The following is a 20,677-nucleotide window of genomic DNA, read 5'->3' as shown; positions in this document are numbered from 1 at the left end:
CCAACCCTCAGGGGTAACAGTAAAACAAACACGAGCAGCAGGACACACGACCTGGTGGGTACGTTTGTCAAGTTACGTGAGAAACACAACATCTTGTAACTAAGATCGTACTTGATTCTGCACCGAACTTTCTACGCATTTTTGCAGAAAAGTTACGAGGGAAATGTCGGAAACGCAACGCGATGGATTGTTTGTGGGCAAAAATAGAGGCCATGTTCTGGCATCAGGTGCTGTGTTATTCTTGGTTCCTCCCATTGATGTTATTGGACAATGGAGGCCAAGTTTCAGCGAGCAGCAGCTGCCTGTGAGAGACGAGGCTGCCCGGGCTGGTTTAACGGCTTCATCATGCATGAAAAAAAACCATGTTACTGTTCAAAGCGATGACAGATATAATGACTGTCACTCAGCTGCAAAAAAATAAAAAAATAAAAAATTACAGCGTTTTATTCTGTGCGAGCTTTTACTGAGCCTTAAGAGCTCCACGCAGCACAGAATAGCAAGATTTGATTGGCCATAATTAGGAGTTAGATGTTTTAATCGCTGGGATTAAACTCCTTTTTTTCCCAATATGAATAACGATCTGGAAACAAAACTTGAGTGAGTGTTACAAAACCAAAAACCAGTGAAGTTGGCACGTTGTGTAAATGGTAAATAAAAACAGAATACACTGATTTGCAAATCCTTTTCAACTTATATTCAATTGAATAGACTGCAAAGACAAGATATTTAATGTTCCAACTGAGAAACTTAATTACTTTTTGCAAATAATCATTAACTTAGAATTTTTGGCAGCAACACGTTGCAAAAAAGTTGGCACAGGAGCATTTTTACCAGTGTTACATGGTCTTTCTTTTTAACAACACTCAGTAAACGTTTTGGGAACTGAGGAGCATACTTGCCAACCTTGAGACCTCCGATTTCGGGAGGTGGGGGGTGGAGGGTGGGGGGGCGTGGTCAGGGGTGGGGGCGTGGTTAAGAGGGGAGGAGTATATTGACAGCTAGAATTCCCCAAGTCAAGTATTTCATACTTCAAACTTGCATAAATAAATCTTAAAGAATATAACATAACTTGGCTTCTGAGAGCTTCAAAATGTAATGAATAAAATGCTAAAGTTGTTGATAAACAAGCAATTATTTTAATAATTAAATATGGTCATTTTAAATGAATTATTATGATAATTTAAAATTAATTATTTCAAATATGTTTATTTTAATTCTATGGCTGGATGTAATAAGGAGTCAGAAAAAATACAAATAAAAATACAATTAATTTTGATGTTTTTTGCAAAATATAGTAAAAATGTATTTAGTTTTTTTTTTAAATTAATAAATATATTTATTTTTAGGTAAGATAAACATAATAATACAATTTGTCTCTAGTCTGGATGATTTAGTTCTTGTCACCCTGTTGTCCTCCCGTCGTGAAAAAAGGCTGTCCTCACTCAGGTCCGCATGGAGCTGGAGGGGGCGTGGCCTCCAGCTCTGGCTGAAAATCGGGAGATTTTCGGGAGAATATTTGTCCCGGGAGGTTTTCGGGAGAGGCGCTGAATTTCGGGAGTCTCCCTGAAAATTCGGGAGGGTTGGCAAGTATGCTGAGGAGACACATTTTTGAAGCTTTTCAGGTGGAATTCTTTCCCATTCTTGCTTGATGTACAGCTTAAGTTGCTCAACAGTCCGGGGTCTCCGTTGTGGTATTTTAGGCTTCATAATGCGCCACACATTTTTAATGGGAGACAGGTCTGGACTACAGGCAGGCCAGTCTTTTACTATGAAGCCATGCTGTTGTAACACATGGCATTGTCTTGCTGAAATAAGCAGGGGCGTCCATGATAACATTGCTTGGATGGCAACATATGTTGCTCCAAAACCTGTATGTACCGTTCAGCATTAATGGTGCCTTCACAGATGTGTAAGTTACCCATACCTTGGGCACTAATACACCCCCATACCATCACAGATTCTGGCTTTTGAACTTTGAGCCTATAACAATCCGGATGGTTCTTTCCCTCTTTGTTTCGGAGGACACGACAGCCACAGTTTCTACAAACAATTTGAAATGTGGACTCGTCAGACCACAGAACACTTCTACAGTTTGCATCAGTCCATCGGGCTCAGCGAAGCCGGCAGCGTTTCTGGGTGTTGTTGATAAATGGCTTTCACGACCAACTGTAGTTACTGACAGTGGTTTTCTGAAGTGTTCCTGAGCCCATGTGGTGATATCCCTTACACACCAATGTCGCTTTTTGATGCAGTACCGCCTGAGCGATCGAAAGTCACGGGCATTCAATGTTGGTTTTCAGTCTTGCTGCTTACGTGCAGTGATTTCTCCAGATTCTCTGAACCTTCTGATGATATTACGGACCGTAGATGGTGAAATCCCTAAATTCCTTGCAATAGTTGGTTGAGAAATGTTGTTCTTAAACAATTTGCTCAGGCATTTGTTCACAAAGTGGTGACCCTCGCCCCATCCTTGTTTGTGAATGACTGAGAATTTCATGCAAGCTGCTTTTCTACCCAATCATGGCACCCACCTGTTCCCAATTAGCCTGTTCACCTGTGGGATGTTCCAAATAAGTGTTTGATTAGCATTCCTCAACTTTCTCAGTCTTTTTTGCCACTTGTGCCAGCTTTTTTGAAACATGTTCCAGGTCAAATTCTAAATGAGCTAATATTTGCAAAAAATAACAACGTTTTCCAGTTCGAACGTAAAGTATCTTGTCTTTGCAGTTTAGGTTGAAAATGATTTGCAAATCATTGTATTCTGTTTTTATTTATGAATTACACAAGGTGCCAACTTCACTGGTTTTTGGGTTTGTATTTTAGCCGCTGCAAAAACTATTATCTACATCAGTTATTCTCAACCTTTTTTCAGTGATGTACCCCCTGTGAATTTTTTTTTAATTCAAGTACCCACTAATCAGAGCAAAGCATTTTTGGTTGAAAAAAAGAGATAAAGAAGTAAAATACAGCACTATGTCATCAGTTTCTGATTTATTAAAATTGTATAACAGTGCAAAATATTGCTCATTTGTTGGGGTCTTTCTTGAACTATTTGGGAAAAAAAGATATAAAAATAACTAAAAACTTGTTGAAAAATAAACAAGTGATTCAATTATAAATAAAGATTTCTACACATAGAAGTCATCATCAACTTAAAGTGCCCTCTTTGGGGATTGTAATAGAGATCCATCTGGATTCATGAACTTAATTCTAAACATTTCTTCACAAAAAAATACATCTTTAACATCAATATTTATGGAACATGTCCACAAAAAATCTAGCTGTCAACACTGAATATTGCATTGTTGCATTTCTTTTCACAGTTCTTTTTGACAGACATTTTAGTGAGGGTCAAACCATCATGGCATGGGGGAAAACTCTGGGTTTATGGTAATGAATGGAATAGCCTACTTGATTTGATGTTCAGTTTATGAACTTTCATTCATATTTTGTTGAAGTATTATTCAATAAATATATTTATAAAGGATTTTAGAATTTTTGCTATTTTTAGAATATAAAAAAAAAAAAATCTCATGTACCCCTTGGCAAGTACCCCCAGGGGTACGCGTACCCCCATTTGAGAACCACTGATCTACATGACCGGAGCGCTTTACCGTTTTTAAGGATTTACTCTAAAAACGGCATTCACATATCCTCAGTGTTTCTTAACCATGGGGCCGGACGGGGCCCATTGTTTGGCCACGAGCCCCTCCTAGAGGTCCACCAAATAATATCTGTTTCTCAGCTGTGGTCCATATGGGCCGCAGACTACTCCATTGTAATACACTTCTCCATCACTTGTGGCAGTAATGACAATATCAGACAAACAGAAGAAGTCCGGAGCCAAATTCATAAAAAAGTTCCTACGGCGCACAAAATATGACTAAAGTGGCATAGTTGTATTTTCATATGCACTTAAATGTTTATTGACAGTTTAGTTAAGAAACATGTTCACTATTAATTCAGTTCATTTATTTCAGCACAACATAATTGTATGTAAATGTATTTTTTGTCAGTGATATGAGTCCCTACTTGTGCAGTATATTTTAGAGATGTCCGATAATATCGGCCTGCCGATAAAAAACACAAGATACACTTACAATTAGTGCACTAACCCAAAAAACCTCCCCCCCTCATTCACACAAAAGGGTTGTTTCTTTCTGTTATTAATATACTGGTTCCTACATTATATATATCAATACAGTCTGCAAGGGTCCACTAATAGTACTAACCTTTAACAGTTAATTTTACTCATTTTCATTCATTACTAGTTTCTATGTAACTGTTTTTATATTGTTTTACTTTCTTTTTTATTCAAGAATTTTTTTTTAATTGATTTATATATATATATATTTTTTTTTTAAATTTTTTTTTTAAAGTACCTTAACTTCACCATACCTGGTTGTCCAAATTAGGCATAATAATGTGTTAATTCCATGACTGTATGTATCGGTATCGGTTTATATCGGTATCGGTAATTAAAGAGTTGGACAATATCGGGAATATCGGCAAAAAGCCATTATCAGACATCCCTAGTGTATTTTGTTAATACTATTTTTTTCTAATCAGCCTGACCTGAGCCCAAAGTTTATGTCTTAGATAAATAATATTTGTGAAGTTTCATATCATTTGACAGGGTTGTAAACTGTTAGTAGATTAGATATAATTATGGAACACGATTAAAATCAAAAGTAAGGTTACTAACTAAGTGTTAATATCTGAGTGTAAAGGTTGGACACCAAGGTCAAAAAGGTTGAGAACCCCTGCCCTGCACTTTTTGACTGCTGTTTATCTACTGCAAAAATGATAGCCAAAGATTATCTGTATGATAGGAGTGGTTTGCTGTTCTTCTACAATAAATACGACAAAACAAAGATCCTCAATATCAGGAGTGATCCGCTGGTTTTAGGAAATCTACTGTAAAAATGCTAATCAAAGAGCCTCTATGCGACCGGACCTCTCTCCTGCTTTTGAGTATCTACTGCAAAAAACCTAGTCAAAGATCCTCTTTACATGACAGGAGTGTTTTTCTGTTTTTAAAGACCCACTGCAGTGCTATTCAACTGGCGGCCCCCGAGTTAATTTCAAATCTTAAATTTTTGCTTTCCAAATCTAACACTTTTGCAGCAAATTCCCAAAAACAAAGGGCTGTTTCCCTGAAATTTGTAATTCTGACAAAATAAATAGACCAAAAACAAGTTCTCAAAATAAGACTAATAGTAAAGGTCCTTCGCTTTCTGCAAATGTGGCCCCTCGACAATTTAGTTTAATAGTCCTGACATACTGCAAAAACCCCCGTCAAAGATCCTCTATAAGTAAGGAGTGTCTCACTGTTTTTAGGAACCTATTTAAAATAAACTATTTAATATTCTCTTCATGACAGAAGTTCCCTGTTGTTTTCAAGGACCTACAGCAAAAGCCAGAGTCGGAGATTCTCTATAAGACAGGAGTGCTCTGCCATTTTTTTAACACTAGTCAAAGATCGTCTATAAGACAGAGGTGCCCTGCTGTTTTTAGGAACAGACTGTAAAAACGCCAGTCAACGAGCAGCTACATGACAGGTGCGCTCTGCTGTATTTGACGATCTATTGCACAAATGCTCACCCAAGATCATCTATATGACAACAATGCTGTGCCATTTACAGGATCTACTCCAAAGACTCTAATCATAGATGGTATAAAGTCAATGACAGGAAAGCTCTGCTGTTTTTAAGGAATTAGCACAAAAACGTTAGTCAAAGATCCTCAATATGACAGGAGCGCTCTGCTGTTCATCTGCTGCAAAAATTACAGCCAAAGATGATCTGTATGATAGGAGTGGTCTGCTGTTCTTAAGGATCCACAACAAAAACGCAGGAGTGATCTGGTTTTAGGAAATCTACTGTAGCAAAACGTGAATCAAAGAGCCTCTATGCGACAGGACGTCCTTCCTGTTTTTTAGTATTTACTGCAAAAAGCTAGTCAAAGATCCTCTTTACATGACAGGAGTGTTTTTCTGTTTTTAAAGACCCACAGCAGTGCTATTCAACTGGCGGCCCCCGAGTTCATTTCAAATCTTAAATTTTTGCTCTATAAGTAAGGAGTGTCTCGCTGTTTTTAGGAACCTATTTAAAAAAACTATTTAATATTCTCTTTATGACATCCGTTGTGGTGAAGAAGGAGCTGAGCCGGAAGGCAAAGCTCTCAATTCACCGGTCGATCTACGTTCCCATCCTCACCTATGGTCATGAGCTTTGGGTTATGACCGAAAGGACAAGATCACGGGTACAAGCGGCCGAAATGAGTTTCCTCCGCCGGGTGGCAGGGCTCTCCCTTAGAGATAGGGTGAGAAGCTCTGTCATCCGGGGGGAGCTCAAAGTAAAGCCGCTGCTCCTCCACATCGAGAGGAGCCAGATGAGGTGGTTCGGGCATCTGGTCAGGATGCCACCCGATCGCCTCCCTCGGGAGGTGTTTAGGGCACGTCCGACCGGTAAGAGGCCACGGGGAAGACCCAGGACACGTTGGGAAGACTATGTCTCCCGGCTGGCCTGGGAACGCCTCGGGATCCCCCGGGAGGAGCTGGACGAAGTGGCTGGGGAGAGGGAAGTCTGGGCTTCCCTGCTTAGGCTGCTGCCCCCGCGACCCGACCTCGGATAAGCGGAGGAAGATGGATGGATGGATGGATTTATGACAGAAGTTCCCTGTTGTTTTCAAGGACCTACAGCAAAAGCCAGAGTCGGAGATTCTCTATAAGACAGGAGTGCTCTGCCATTTTTTAACACTAGTCAAAGATTGTCTATAAGACAGAGGTGTCCTGCTGTTTTTAGGAACAGACTGTAAAAACGCCAGTCAACGAGCAGCTACATGACATGTGCGCTCTGCTGTATTTGACGATCTATTGCACAAATGCTCACCCAAGATCATCTATATGACAACAATGCTGTGCTATTTACAGGATCTACTCCAAAGACTCTAATCACAGATGGTATAAAGTCAATGACAGGAAAGCTCTGCTGTTTTTAAGGAATTAGCACAAAAACGTTAGTCAAAGATTCTCAATATGACAGGAGCGCTTTGCTGTTCATCTACTGCAAAAATGATAGGCAGTCAACGAGCAGCTATATGACAGGTGCACTCTGCTGTATTTGGGGATCTATTGCACAAATGCTCACCCAAGATCATCTAAATGACAACAATCAGATCAGAATCTACTCCAAAGACTCTAATTACAGATCGTATAAAGTCAATGACAGGAAAGATCTGCTGTTTTTAAGGAATTAGCACAAAAAAGTCAAAAATCCTCAATATGACAGGAGGGTGTTGTTGTTTTTAGGTACATAAAACACAAGTTAGAGAGCCTACACTGCAAAAAGTCAGTGTTCAAAAACAAGAAAAAAAAAATACAAAAATTAGGGGTATTTTATTTGAACTAAGCAAAATGATCTGCCAATAGAGCAAGAAAATTTGGCTTGTCAAGACTTTCCAAAACAAGTAAAATTAGCTAACCTCAATGAACCCAAAAATACCTTAAAATAAGTATATTCTCACTAATAACAAGTGCACTTTTCTTGGTAGAAAAAAAAGACCTTTTTGCTCAATATGTTGAAAATTATTCTGAATTAAGTAAATGCTAGTGCCATTATCTTGACATAATGATATGCATACATCATAATTTTTTTTTCATGCATGAAGTAAGTAATGATTACTTTAAAAAAGTAGTTTTATACTTGTGAGTGTTGATGACACAGCTTTGCATCAGTTGATATTCTAGTTTCAAGCATGTTTTACTCAATATAGGTCATAACATCTCAGCAACAAGCTGTAATATCTTACTGAGATCATTTAGGACCAAAACCCTTAAAACAAGTAAAACACTCTAACATAAAATCTGCTTAGGGAGAAGAATTATCTTATCAGACAGAAAATCAGCAAATATCACCCTTATTTGAGATATTTCATCTTACTTAGATTTCAGTTTTTGCAGTGTATAAATGACAAACTGGTCAGTTGTTTTTAGGAATCTTCTTAAAAAAAAAAAACACCGGTCAAAGATCTTTAAGACATGAAGTTTTAGGTCAAAACCGTAAGTTTTGAGGTGATGCCACTGATTAGGCCGCTCGGCTGACTTCGGGCTGCACTTAAGTGTTTGAGGAAGTCCAAAATGGAATTCATTGCCGTGGCAACATCAATCCATTGCAGATTTTCCATCAATTACTACGTGCTGGAGAACAAATCATCTCGCAACATATGGAGACGCCCCACAGCAGTGTTGGACCAAACAGCATCAAAGTAATAAGTCGGAACGTTGCGCTCGGGTGGAGAAAGCTGGAAAAAAAGACTAATGCAGGCAATTAGCTGATAAGAGAGGAGCTTCATCAAACACAACCAAACCAAGGCTTGTCATTGTGTTGATAAGAGAAATCGTTATGGAGTGGAATACTGCTAACTTGTACAAAAATACTTTGGTTTTTGTTACATAAGTGTGTGGCTGCAATGAAGGTCATGGCGTTGAGTTAAAAGAGGCACACACACACACACCTGAGGGACTTGAAGCTTGTTACCAACCTCCCTGATAACTATTGGAATTACCGTATTTCCTCTTATATGGCCCGGGCAGGAAAGCCATTCATTTACCGTATTTTTCGGACTATAAGTCGCAGTTTTTTTCATAGTTTGGCCGGGGGTGCGACATATGTGTGAGATTATTAACACATTCCCGTAAAATATCAAATAATATTATTTAGCTCATTCACGTAAGAGACTAGACGTATAAGATTTCATGGGATTTAGCGATTAGGAGTGACAGATTGTTTGGTAAACGTATAGCATGTTCTATATGTTATAGTTATTTGAATGACTCTTACCATAATATGTTACGTTAACATACCAGGCACGTTCTCAGTTGGTTATTTATGCCTCATATAACGTACACTTATTCAGCCTGTTGTTCACTATTCTTTATTTATTTTAAATTGCCTTTCAAATGTCTATTTTTGGTGTTGGGTTTCATCAAATAAATTTCCCCCCAAAAATGCGACATATATATGTTTTTTCCTTCTTTATTATGCATTTTCGGCCGATGCGACTTATACTCCGGAGCGACTTATAGTCCGAAAAATACGGTACTCAACTGCAGAGTTCCATCCATCCATCCATCCATCCATCTTCTTCCGCTTATCCGAGGTCGGGTCGCGGGGGCAGCAGCTTAAGCAGGGAAGCCCAGACTTCCCTCTCCCCAGCCACTTCGTCCAGCTCTTCCTGTGGGACCCCGAGGCGTTCCCAGGCCAGCCGGGAGACATAGTCTTCCCAACGTGTCCTGGGTCTTCCCCGCGGCCTCCTACCGGTGGGACGTGCCCTAAACACCTCCCTAGGGAGGCGTTCGGGTGGCATCCTGACCAGATGCCCGAACCACCTCATCTGGCTCCTCTCGATGTGGAGGAGCAGCGGCTTTACTTTGAGCTCCTCCCGGATGGCAGAGCTTCTCACCCTATCTCTAAGGGAGAGCCCCGTCACCCGGCGGAGGAAACTCATTTCAGCCGCTTGTACCCGTGATCTTGTCCTTTCGGTCATAACCCAAAGCTCATGACCATAGGTGAGGATGGGAACGTAGATCGACCGGTAAATTGAGAGCTTTACCTTCCGGCTCAGCTCCTTCTTCACCACAACGGATCGATACAGCGTCCGCATTACTGAAGACGCCGCACCGATCCGCCTGTCGATCTCACGATCCACTCTTCCCCCACTCGTGAACAAGACTCCGAGGTACTTGAACTCCTCCACTTGGGGCAAGATCTCCTCCCCAACCCGGAGATGGCACTCCACCCTTTTCCGGGCGAGAACCATGGACTCGGACTTGGAGGTGCTGATTCTCATCCCAGTCGCTTCACACTCAGCTGCGAACCGATCCAGTGAGAGCTGAAGATCCTGGCCAGATGAAGCCATCAGGACCACATCATCTGCAAAAAGCAGAGACCTAATCCTGCAGCCACTTATACTCCGGAGCGACTTATAGTCCGAAAAATACGGTACTCAACTGCAGAGTTGAGTTGGGTAATGTTTTGGTTACATTTAGACCAGGGGTGTCAAACTCATTTTAGCTCAGGGGCCACATGGAGGAAAATCTATTCCCATGTGGGCCGGACTGGTAAAATCATGGCACGATAACTTAAAAATAAAGTCAACTCCAGGTTGTTTTCTTTGTTTTGCTTTGGCCAAAAATAGAACAAGCACATTATGGAAAAATCACAAATAATCGTCTAGACCAGTGGTTCTTAACCTTGTTGGAGGTACCAAACCCCACCAGTTTCATATGCGCATTCACCCGAACCCTTCTTTAGTGAAAAATAAAATGTTTTTTTTCAAATTCAAGACAAAGTTATATGTTTTTGGTAACACTTTAGTATGGGGAACATATTCTAAGTAACAAAGACTTAATTTAGAGTTTTTTGGACACTAGGGGAACATATTCTAAGTAACAAAGACTTAATTTAGAGCTATTTGGTTAGGGTTAGAGCAGGGGTCGGCAACCCAAAATGTTGAAAGAGCCATATTGGACCAAAAATACAAAAACAAATATGTCTGGAGCCACAAAAAATTAAAAGCCATATTACATACAGATAGTGTGTCATGAGATATAAATTAAATCAAGAGGACTTAAAGGAAACTAAATGAGCTCAAATATAGCTACAAATGAGGCATAATGATGCAATATGTACATATAGCTAGTCTAAATAGCATGTTAGCATCGATTAGTTTGCAGTCATGCATTGACCAAATATGCCCGATAAGCACTCCACACAAGTCAATAACATCAACAAAACTCACCTTTGTGCATTCACGCACAACGTTAAAAGTTTGGTTGACAAAATGAGAAAGAAAAAGAAGTGGCATAAAACACGTCCTACAAAGTCGGAGAAAGTTATACATGTAAACAAACTACGGTGAGTTCAAGGACCGCCAAAATTAGTAGGACAAAACGGCGCTCCCCAAATACTCGAATCAGTGAAGCATATTTAATATAAACAGTGTGCTTTATAACAATTAGGGAGGTTTGTGTCATGTTTTTCCTCCTACAGAAACCATATTAACACAAAAAATATATTTTTTTGCCCTCATCTTTTTCCATTTTTCATACATTTATGAAAAAGCTCCAGAGAGCCACCAGGGCGGCGCTAAAGAGCCGCATGCGGCTCTAGAGCCGCGGGTTGCCGACCCCCGGGTTAGAGGGTTAGGGCCAGGGTTAGAGGGTTAGGGTTATAATAAGGCCATGCCGAATAAGGCATTAATAAGTACTTAATAATGACTAGTTAAGAGAAAATATGTTACTATTTTGCATGTTAATAAGCAACTAATTAATGGTGAATATGTTCCCCATACTAAAGTGTTACCATGTTTTATTACTGGTGCACAAAATGAACCGTGCATGAACATCACCTTGTTCAAACAACAAAACCAACACAGTGCATAAACTCACAACAAATTACACACCTGCAAATCAGTCTGACTTCTGCTGTTGCCGTATCCGTAATACGCCGATAGGGAAAAGTTTTTATTTACACGATGAGTCGGGTGTGTCTTGACCTCCGCCGAACCCCTGAGCCCGACTCACCGAACCCCTAGGGTTCGATCGAACCCAGGTTAAGAACCACTGGACTAGACAAAACACTTCAAGTTTGTTGAAAATTCTGAGGAAGTTGGTGCAGTTTCAAAAACACAATGAGCTTAGACTTCTCAGGTCTCAGTGTATCTACAAAGCCAGGATTAAACTTTAAGTCACAGTCTTTCTGGGATTGAACAAAAAAACACAATATGTAAACTAGGGATGTCCGATAATATCGGACTGCCGATATTATCGGCTGATAAATGCTTTAAAATGTAATATCGTAAATTATCGGTTTCAAAATTATCGGTATCGGTTTCAAAAAGTAAAATGTATGACTTTTTAAAACGCCGCTGTGTACACGGACGTAGGGAGGAGTACAGAGCGCCAATAAACCTTAAAGGCACTGCCTTTGCGTGCCGGCCCAGTCACATAATATCTACGGCTTTTCACACACACACAAGTAAATGCAATTCATACTTGGTCAACAGCCATACAGGTCACACTGAGGGTGGCCGTATAAACAACTTTAACACTGTTACAAATATTCGCCACCCTGTGAACCCACAAACGATAAAAAAGGTTATTGAAGAGATCTCAGGACCATTAATGTATATTAGTAACCTATCATTTCAAACAGGTACATTTCCAAACAAAATGAAAATAGCTAAAGTTGCACCAATTTACAAGACTGGCGACAAACATCAATTTACAAACTATAGACCTGTTTCCTTACTTCCACAATTTTCTAAAATCATTGAAAAACTGTTCAATAACAGATTAGAGAGTTTCATAAATAAAAATAGAATACTCGAAGAAAATCAATATGGATACAGAGCTAATGTTTCAACTTCGATGGCTTTAATTGAAATTATAGAAGAAATTACCAATGCTATAGATAATAAAAAATGTGCGGCAGCAGTTTTTATGGATCTAACTAAAGCATTTGACACAATTAATCACAATATTTTAATCAACTAACTAGAACGATATGGCATCAGAGGGTTAGTCTTAAACTGGATAAGAAGTTATCTAATGAACAGGAAACAATACGTGAAGGTAGGCGAACACACCTCTACAACGCTAAATATATCCTGTGGTGTACCTCAGGGATCAATACTAGGACCTAAATTATTCAATCTATATATAAATGACATTTGTAAAGTTACAAAAGATTTAAAGTTAGTATTATTTGCGGATGATACAACAGCGTTTTGTTCAGGAGAGAACACACAGAAGATACTACAAATAATAACAGAAGAAATTAACAAATTAAAAAGATGGTTTGACAAAAACAGACTATCGTTGAATCTCAGTAAAACTAAAATAATGCTATTTGGTAACAGTAGAAGAGAAAGTCAAACACAAATACAAATAGACGGAATAGAAATTGAAAGAGTAAATGAAACCAAATTTCTAGGTATAATGATTGATGATAAATTGAACTGGAAATCTCACGTAAAAAATATACAACATAAAGTAGCAAGAAACACGTCAATAATGAATAAAGCAAAACATGTTCTAGACAAAAAATCACTTCATATTCTCTACTGCTCACTAGTGTTACCATATCTGAGTTATTGTGCAGAAATATGGGGAAATAATTACAAAAGTACACTTCATTCATTAACGGTGTTACAAAAAAGATCAGTTAGAATAATACATAATGTTGGATATAGAGAACACACAAATCCTTTATTTATTGAATCAAAGATACTGAAATTCTACGACATAGAGAATTTGCAAACAGCTAAAATTATACACAAAGAAAACTATAACCTGCTACCCAAGAATATACAACAATTCTTCTCAAAAAAAGAGGAGAAATATAATCTTAGGGAGAAATGTAATTTAAAACATTTGTATGCACGTACAACACTTAAGACCTTCAGTATATCAGTATGTGGAATTAAATTATGGAATGGATTAAGCAAAGCAATCAAACAATGTACTAATATGATCCACTTCAAAAAACTCTTCAAACTTAAAGTGTTTACAAAGTACAAAGAAGAACCATGATAAACATTCTGAATTTATTTAACTCATCCATTCTTTCATTATTTCACTCACAAAATAATCTTACCTATCTCAACATATGAAATGTAACTTACTTCACCAATTATCATTTATTTACTTATTTTATTGTGATTACTTATGGAGTATATTGTGAATAAATTGAGAACAGGAAGTGAACAAAAGTTTTAGCAACTGTTATGTAAAAGAAAAGGGGTAGGATTAAATAAGCTCTGCTTCTTCCTACTCCTTTTCGAACATGTTGAAAAGAGAAACTGAAGATTGTGATGTATCATGTTGTATACTTGCATGTTCGAAATAAACTCAAACTCAAACCAAACAAGAATGACAAACCCATTTCGGGAGAACATCCGCACCGTAACACAACATAAACACAACATAACAAATACCCAGAACCCCTTGCAGCACTAACTCTTCCAGGACGCTACAATATACAGCCCCCGCTACCCCCCCCCCCCCCTCCCCCCACCTCAACACTGCCCACCTCAACCTTCTCATGCTCTCTCAGGGAGAGCATGTCCCAAATTCCAAGCTGCTGTTTTGAGGCATGTTAAAAAAAATAATTGCACTTTGTGATTTCAATAATAAATATGGCAGTGCCATGTTGGCATTTTTTTTCCATAACTTGAGTTGATTTATTTTGGAAAACCTTGTTACATTGTTTAATGCATCCAGCGGGGCATCACAACAAAATTAGGCATAATAATGTGTTAATTCCACGACTGTATATATCGTATCGGTTGATATCGGAATCGGTAATTAAGAGTTGGATAATATCGGAATATGGGCAAAAAAAACATTATCGGACATCTCTAATGTAAACTCTTCTTGGTATCCAATACCTCCTTTGTCATGTCCAGAAATGGAGGTAAAAACTATTCAAAAGGGTTAAGTTTTCTCGTTATTGACAGAAACATTATGGGGGAGTAAGGGTGCCAAATAATGATGTGTTTGAAGCAGAAGTCATAAAACGGCAGGTTTTGAGTTTCATTTGGGTCGAGGGAGAGGAGCCGCAGCCATACTTTACTTTGTACCTCTTGCTAGTCCTAACAGAATTGCTATTGTGACATCCAGTGGACACATTTAGAACAGCAGTTCTTTTTTTTTTTAAATGCAACTCATTTCACTTTTAGGCAAACTCATCATGCGGGCCAGATAAAATCTGTTCGCGGGCCTGATTCGGCCCTCAGGCCGTACGTTTGACACCCCTGATTTAGAGTCTAATAAAAAAAATAAAAGGTATAGTAGGGCCTCATTTTGTACGAGCTTAATTGGTTCTACGACAGAGCTCTTCACTCAAAACACATGTATCTCAGCTCAACGTCTTGAAATCAATAAAACTGGTGCTTTGTCCCCCCAAACAGCACCATTTTGAATGTGTAATATGCCTTTTAAAAAGAAAAACTAACTTCTATCATAGAAAATATTGTATAAAAAAACAATGCAATAGAATGTACTACAAACAACTACAGTAGATTTATGATGTAATGTTAGAATAATGTACAGCATTTGCCTTGAAGAGTAGACTTCTATAATATTTAGAGATGTCCGATAATGGCTTTTTTGCCGATATCCGATATTGTCCAACTCTTAATTACCGATACCGATATCAACCGATACCGATATAAACAGTCGTGGAATTGACACATTATTATGCCTAATTTTGTTTTGTGATACCCCGCTGGGTGCATTAAACAATGTAACAAGGTTTTCCAAAATAAATCAACTCAAGTTATGGAAAAAAAATGCCAACATGGCACTGCCATATTTATTATTGAAGTCACAAAGTGCATTATTTTTTTTAACATGCCTCAAAACAGCAGCTTGGAATTTGGGACATGAGGAGGTTGAGGTGGGCGGGGTTGGGGGGGTAGCGGGGGGTGTATATTGTAGTGTCCCGGAAAAATTAGCGCTGCATGGGGTTCTGGGTATTTGTTCTGTTGTGTTTATGTTGTGTTACGGTGCGGATGTTCTCCCGAAACGTGCTAGTCATTCTTGTTTGGTGTGGGTTCAGTGTGGCGCATATTTGTAACAGTGTTAAAGTTGTTTATACGGCCACCTTCAGTGTGACCTGTATGGCTATTGACCAAGTGTGTGTGTATTCACTTATGTGTGTGTGTTAAAGCCGCATATATTATGTGACAGGGCCTTTAAGGTTTATTGGCGCTCTGTACTTCTCCCTGCCTCCGTGTACACAGCGACGTTTTAAAAAGTCATACATTTTACTTTTTGAAACCGATACCAATAATTTTGAAACCGATACCGATAATTTCCGATATTACATTTTGAAGCATTTATCGACATCCCTAATAATAATAATGGATTAGGTTTGTATAGTGCTTTTCTATCGACTAGATACTCTTGTTCCAGCTGCAGTCAAACACACCATCAGCAGCTTCTCCATATTTTCATGGAACAATGTCCACTGTTTAGATATTATTTGAACATTCTTAGCTGGCTTTAGTATGGCACAGACTAGCAGTGATAGGCTCAAATTGTTTTAGACTATTTCTTTATTTAACTCAACGACTATCATCCATTTCTTCTCAGCACTGTCCTTCACACCCACTTTTTCCATACAATGGTTGGAAAAACAATGTTATGTCGATCTTTAGCTACAAGCTAATGCTAGCGGGTAAGGCCAGATGTTTTAAGTGGATCTTACGGGGTTCACTGTGATAATTGCTACGCTGACTAATTACAGAAATGCTTGTAACTCACATTTTTGCTTGCAACCTAAAGCAGAACAATTAGCTGAGCGACAGCTCTTATCTCAAAACAATCTTATATTGGGTGCACTCTTAAGTTGAGGTACCACTAGGGTTGTCATTTTTTAAATTTGACATTTAAATAAAAAAAAAAATAGAAAATTCATTTATTTTATATCTGTCCTGTCCAGCCACTCAGGCAATTCATATTGTTGATGTAGATGCCCATATCTGCTCTACAGATTTACTTTGGAAAAGTGAAATGTTGGATACTTCTCTTGTTGCCTTATTTGTATTTGACTTTATTAAATGTTTGGGTAGAATGTTATCAAACAAAACCAGTTTTCTTTTAAGTAATGTAGAAAAGTATCAGAGCTGTTTATCTATTTTATTAAGGCTGGGCGAAACTGTATCACGATTAAATTTTTTTTTATATTGGTCAATATTGATAATTATTTATATTTTTTATGACCTCTCAATAACCTCTTTAAGGTAAAAAAACAAAAAAAGGAATATGTAAGAAATGCCTAATAAAGTGTAACAAAATAGTGCCAAATAGTGTCAAGGCACCTACTTCCTGCGTCACAATAAAAGTGCTCCATTCTACATCCGGTCTAACGACTGCAACAATATAAAAATATCTTACATTACGATCAAGCTTTGTCGAAAGTGTTTTGTAACGTAATCTGTGATATTTATACCTAAATACATGCTGGTACATCAGTTTTGTGGCAGATTGAAATAAAGTATATATTCTTTTGTAACATGTTCTGGTTGATACTTCTCAATTACAGAATGATTAACAGGCTGAATATGACATGATATTGATGATTGATAGAGAAGGCTAAGACATTGTCATGCAGCGACATTAAGACCATTAACTTGTACAATACGTAAGCATTTATTTGAGTAGAAATATCACAATATTTTACATTATCAAACATCTTTGACAATCCAACCATGATTTGTAACAATCTATATTTTGTGTTAATAATGCGTGAAACTGGTAGCTCCTCCTCTGAATGCAAGTGCTCTTAAAGCAGGAATACAAATTCTGTATTCCTGCAAAATACAAAATCTGGAAAGACTCCAGGTAATATTTTCATCCTCTTTAAAAGTGTGTTTATTAGGAGTGTCAAAAAATTAGATTTTCGAATTAATCAAGATTTTTATTTGTAACCATTCTTAATCAAATAAAAATAATAATAATCGAAAATCAATTTAAAAACCCACCCAAATAAACAACATATATTTTATGTTTATTTTTTAAATCTGTCTTGTTCGACCAATTAAAGAAAAGGGAAGTGTCGGATACTACTTTTGTTGCCTTATTTATATTTGACTTTAATGTTTATGTAGGATTTTATTAAACAAAACCAATGTTCTTTTAAGTAATATAGAAATGTATCACAGCTTTTTATCTTTTTAGTTAATCATAGAACTGGCACCTATTGTTATTACCTACTCAGTGGCCTAGTGGTTAGAGCAGTGATCCTCAACAGGCGGACCGTGGTCCATGTCCGGACCCAGCGACGTGTCCGTCCGGACCCAGCACAAATTATAGTAAAAAAAAATAAAATAAAAAATAAAATAAAATATATATATATATATATATATATATATATATATATATATATATATATATATATATATATTTTTTTTTTAAATTATTATTATAATTATAATTATCATAAAAAAATATAATAATTGTATTCATCTTTGAGTTATCGCTAGCGCAAGTCAATGTTCTTTGTTGTTTTTAGTCAAATATCTCCACGTTTCGTTTACACTTCTCCGTGTCTCTCTCTCTCTCTCTCTCTCTCTCTCTCAGAGAGAGAAAGAGAGAGAGACGGAGTGAGAGCGAGAGAACGCCACTCTGATTGGCTGATTCCGGGGTATGGGTTGTCATCTCTATCACAACGACGCGCTGATAGGCTGTTACCACCTGGGTCATACACATGTGCACAGTGCATGGAACCTTTCGCTGCAGGCACACAGTTGTCTCGTATCGCTACTTCGCTAACTGTTCACTCGTCAGTCACTGAATGCGAATCAAATCACAATGGCATGCTCCAAGTTGGCTCAGGTTGGTAAAAGAAAGGTGGACAGGGAAAACCGACGTTTCAAGGAAGAATGGACAGAGCAATGTGTTTTCATCCTACCTACTGCAAGTACCAGACCAATGTGTCTAATATGCAACAGTGCTGTTGCTCTGGTGAAAAGTGAAAATCTGAAACGTCACTATCTGAAAGAGCACCGCGAATTTGAAGAGACATTTCCTCATAATTCAGAGCTAAGAAATAATGAGGCTGAAAAGTCATATGAAACATCAAGCAAGATTTTTGTTAAATCTATGACACAACAACAAATAGCAACAGAGTGCTCACTCAGAGTGGCATGGGTTTTGGGTAAACACAAGAAGCTATTCTCTGATGCAGAAATAATTAAATAATGCTTGACTGAAGTGATGGGTGCCATGTTTGAAGGCAAAGAAAAGGAGGAAATGACAGCTAAAATAAATCAAATCCCACTCTCTGATGCCACAGCCACCAGACGTACTGTAATACTGGCTGGTGATTTGTCCAAGCAGCTTTGTGATGGAATAAAAAACGCAGAGTGCATATCCCTAGCAGTGGATGAGTCCACTGACACCACTGACAATGCTCAGTTGTTGGTGTTTGTGAGGTATTACGATGAGGAAAAGGGGGAGTTTATTGAAGATGTTTTGGGCCTGGCAAACCTCAGTGGACAAACAAGGAGAGAAGACATCTATAAAGCAATATCAGAAATGCTGCATGAAAAAGGGATAGATCTGAAGAAAGTTGTGTCCATTGCTACTGATGGCGCTCCAGCCATGTTGGGGAGAGAGAAGGGACTGGTTCCGCGTCTGAGAGAACACCACCCTGGCCTGATATCTTATCACTGCATAATCCACCAGTCTGTCCTTTGTGCAAGTCTTGGAGAAGTGTACTCTGAAATTATGACAACAATGATGAAACTCATAAACTTCTTGAGAGCATCATCTGCACTGCAGCACCGCTTGCTGCGCACATTCCTAACAGAGGTAGATGCTGCTTTTGATGATTTGCTCGTGCACAACAACGTCAGATGGCTGAGCAAAGGCAGGGTCCTGGAGCGTTTTTGGGCCATTAGAGAAGAGCTGCAAGTGTTTCTGTCCCAGCAAAATAGCGCAAAAGCAAAACAGTTCCTGTAATTTCTGCAAAATGCTGGGAAAATGGAAGCTGTGGCATTTTTGGCTGATATATAACCTCCCATCTCAATGACCTAAATCTCAAGCTACAGGGGAAGAAGAACACAGTGTGTGAGCTGATGTCAGAAGTCAGTGCCTTCCAGAGGAAGCTGGAGGTTTTCAAAAGTGACATACAGGTAACTAATTTGTTATTATTATTTTCTACTACACACTATTTTCTTCCACTTGATAATTCATACCTATTTTTAAGCATTGTTCCTAATATATATTTAAACTGTGTATCCACAGGAGGAACTGCTCCACTTCCCCAAACTTCTGGAACTGACCAAAGGAGAGGGAGATCATCAGTGCCATTTGGAATTCTTGGAAAAACTCATTGCAAATTTCAAGACTCGCTTTGATGGCTTCATTTTGGGAAAACAAGTCCTGCTGTTCATTGAAAACCCATTCCTGATCAGAAATGTGAGTGCGTTCTCTGCAGAAGCAAAACAAGTCTTCCCATGGGCCAGAGCTGCTTCACTGCAGACTGAGCTCATTGACCTCCAAGAAAGTGTCGCACTGAAAGAGGCTCAGTGTGACGCCATCACCTTCTGGTCAAAGCTGGTCATTCCTTCCAAGTTCCCTCTGCTGCATAAGATGGCCTGTCACATCCTCACAATGTTTGGCTCAACATACAGCTGTGAGTCTGCCTTCTCTACAATGAACATTGTGAAGAACAAGTACCGCAGCAGACTGACCAATGAACACCTGGATCAGTGTCTCCGCCTGGCCATCACACCTTTTGTGCCAAAGTTCAAAGTCTTGGCTTCAACCCCAAGAGCCCAATTCTCCCATTGAGCAGCTGTGTTTTACACAATGGGGATATACTGTACCATAGTTATATTTGCACATGAATGAGATCTGTTGAGGTCATTTGTTTACCAGGGATAGGAGGGTTGTGTTTAAAAGTATTTATTTTTTGTTAAAAGTGAAAGTTTTATTTAAGTTCTTATTTATTTTTGTTTCAAAGAAAATCTTTCATGTATTTTATTGGATATTTATTTTATTTTTGTTAATTTTAAGAAAATGTTAAACTACTACCTACCTCCTGCTACTATATAAGCTTGACCGATAATAAACGGACCCAGCCTGTTTCAAAAAAACATT

At 38.4% G+C, this 20,677-nt stretch overlaps 2 protein-coding genes across 5 annotated transcripts in view; one reads left to right on the top strand and one right to left on the bottom strand.

The window, feature by feature from the left end:
- The window catches only part of kaznb (kazrin, periplakin interacting protein b), a 351,940-nt gene that overhangs the window by 50,062 nt on the left and 281,201 nt on the right, over window positions 1-20,677 (bottom strand). The window lies entirely within an intron of this gene.
- LOC140677554 (general transcription factor II-I repeat domain-containing protein 2A-like) lies at window positions 271-20,458 on the top strand. Its single transcript, XM_072912253.1, has 4 exons — window positions 271-304; window positions 18,867-19,486; window positions 19,618-19,707; window positions 19,820-20,458. Exons 1-4 carry the CDS (start codon window positions 271-273, stop codon window positions 20,366-20,368), a joined length of 1,293 nt encoding a protein of 430 aa, XP_072768354.1. The 3' UTR covers window positions 20,369-20,458.

This window comes from Nerophis lumbriciformis, linkage group LG03 (assembly GCF_033978685.3).
Source record: "Nerophis lumbriciformis linkage group LG03, RoL_Nlum_v2.1, whole genome shotgun sequence".
In the NCBI taxonomy this organism is placed as follows: Eukaryota; Metazoa; Chordata; class Actinopteri; order Syngnathiformes; family Syngnathidae; genus Nerophis; species Nerophis lumbriciformis.
The sequence above is the reverse complement of the archived record's forward strand: the minus strand, read 5'-3'. Positions and strand labels throughout refer to the sequence as shown.

What these genes read in the sequence shown, in the direction of transcription:
- LOC140677554 (XM_072912253.1), top strand. Translation starts at nt 271, where the DNA reads ATGGAGGCCAAGTTTCAGCGAGCAGCAGCTGCCT. An exon ending in CCATTAGAGAAGAGCTGCAA is followed by an intron (nt 19,487 to 19,617) that starts GTGTTTCTGTCC and finishes CTAAATCTCAAG; the next exon opens with CTACAGGGGAAGAAGAACAC. An exon ending in TTTTCAAAAGTGACATACAG is followed by an intron (nt 19,708 to 19,819) that starts GTAACTAATTTG and finishes GTGTATCCACAG; the next exon opens with GAGGAACTGCTCCACTTCCC.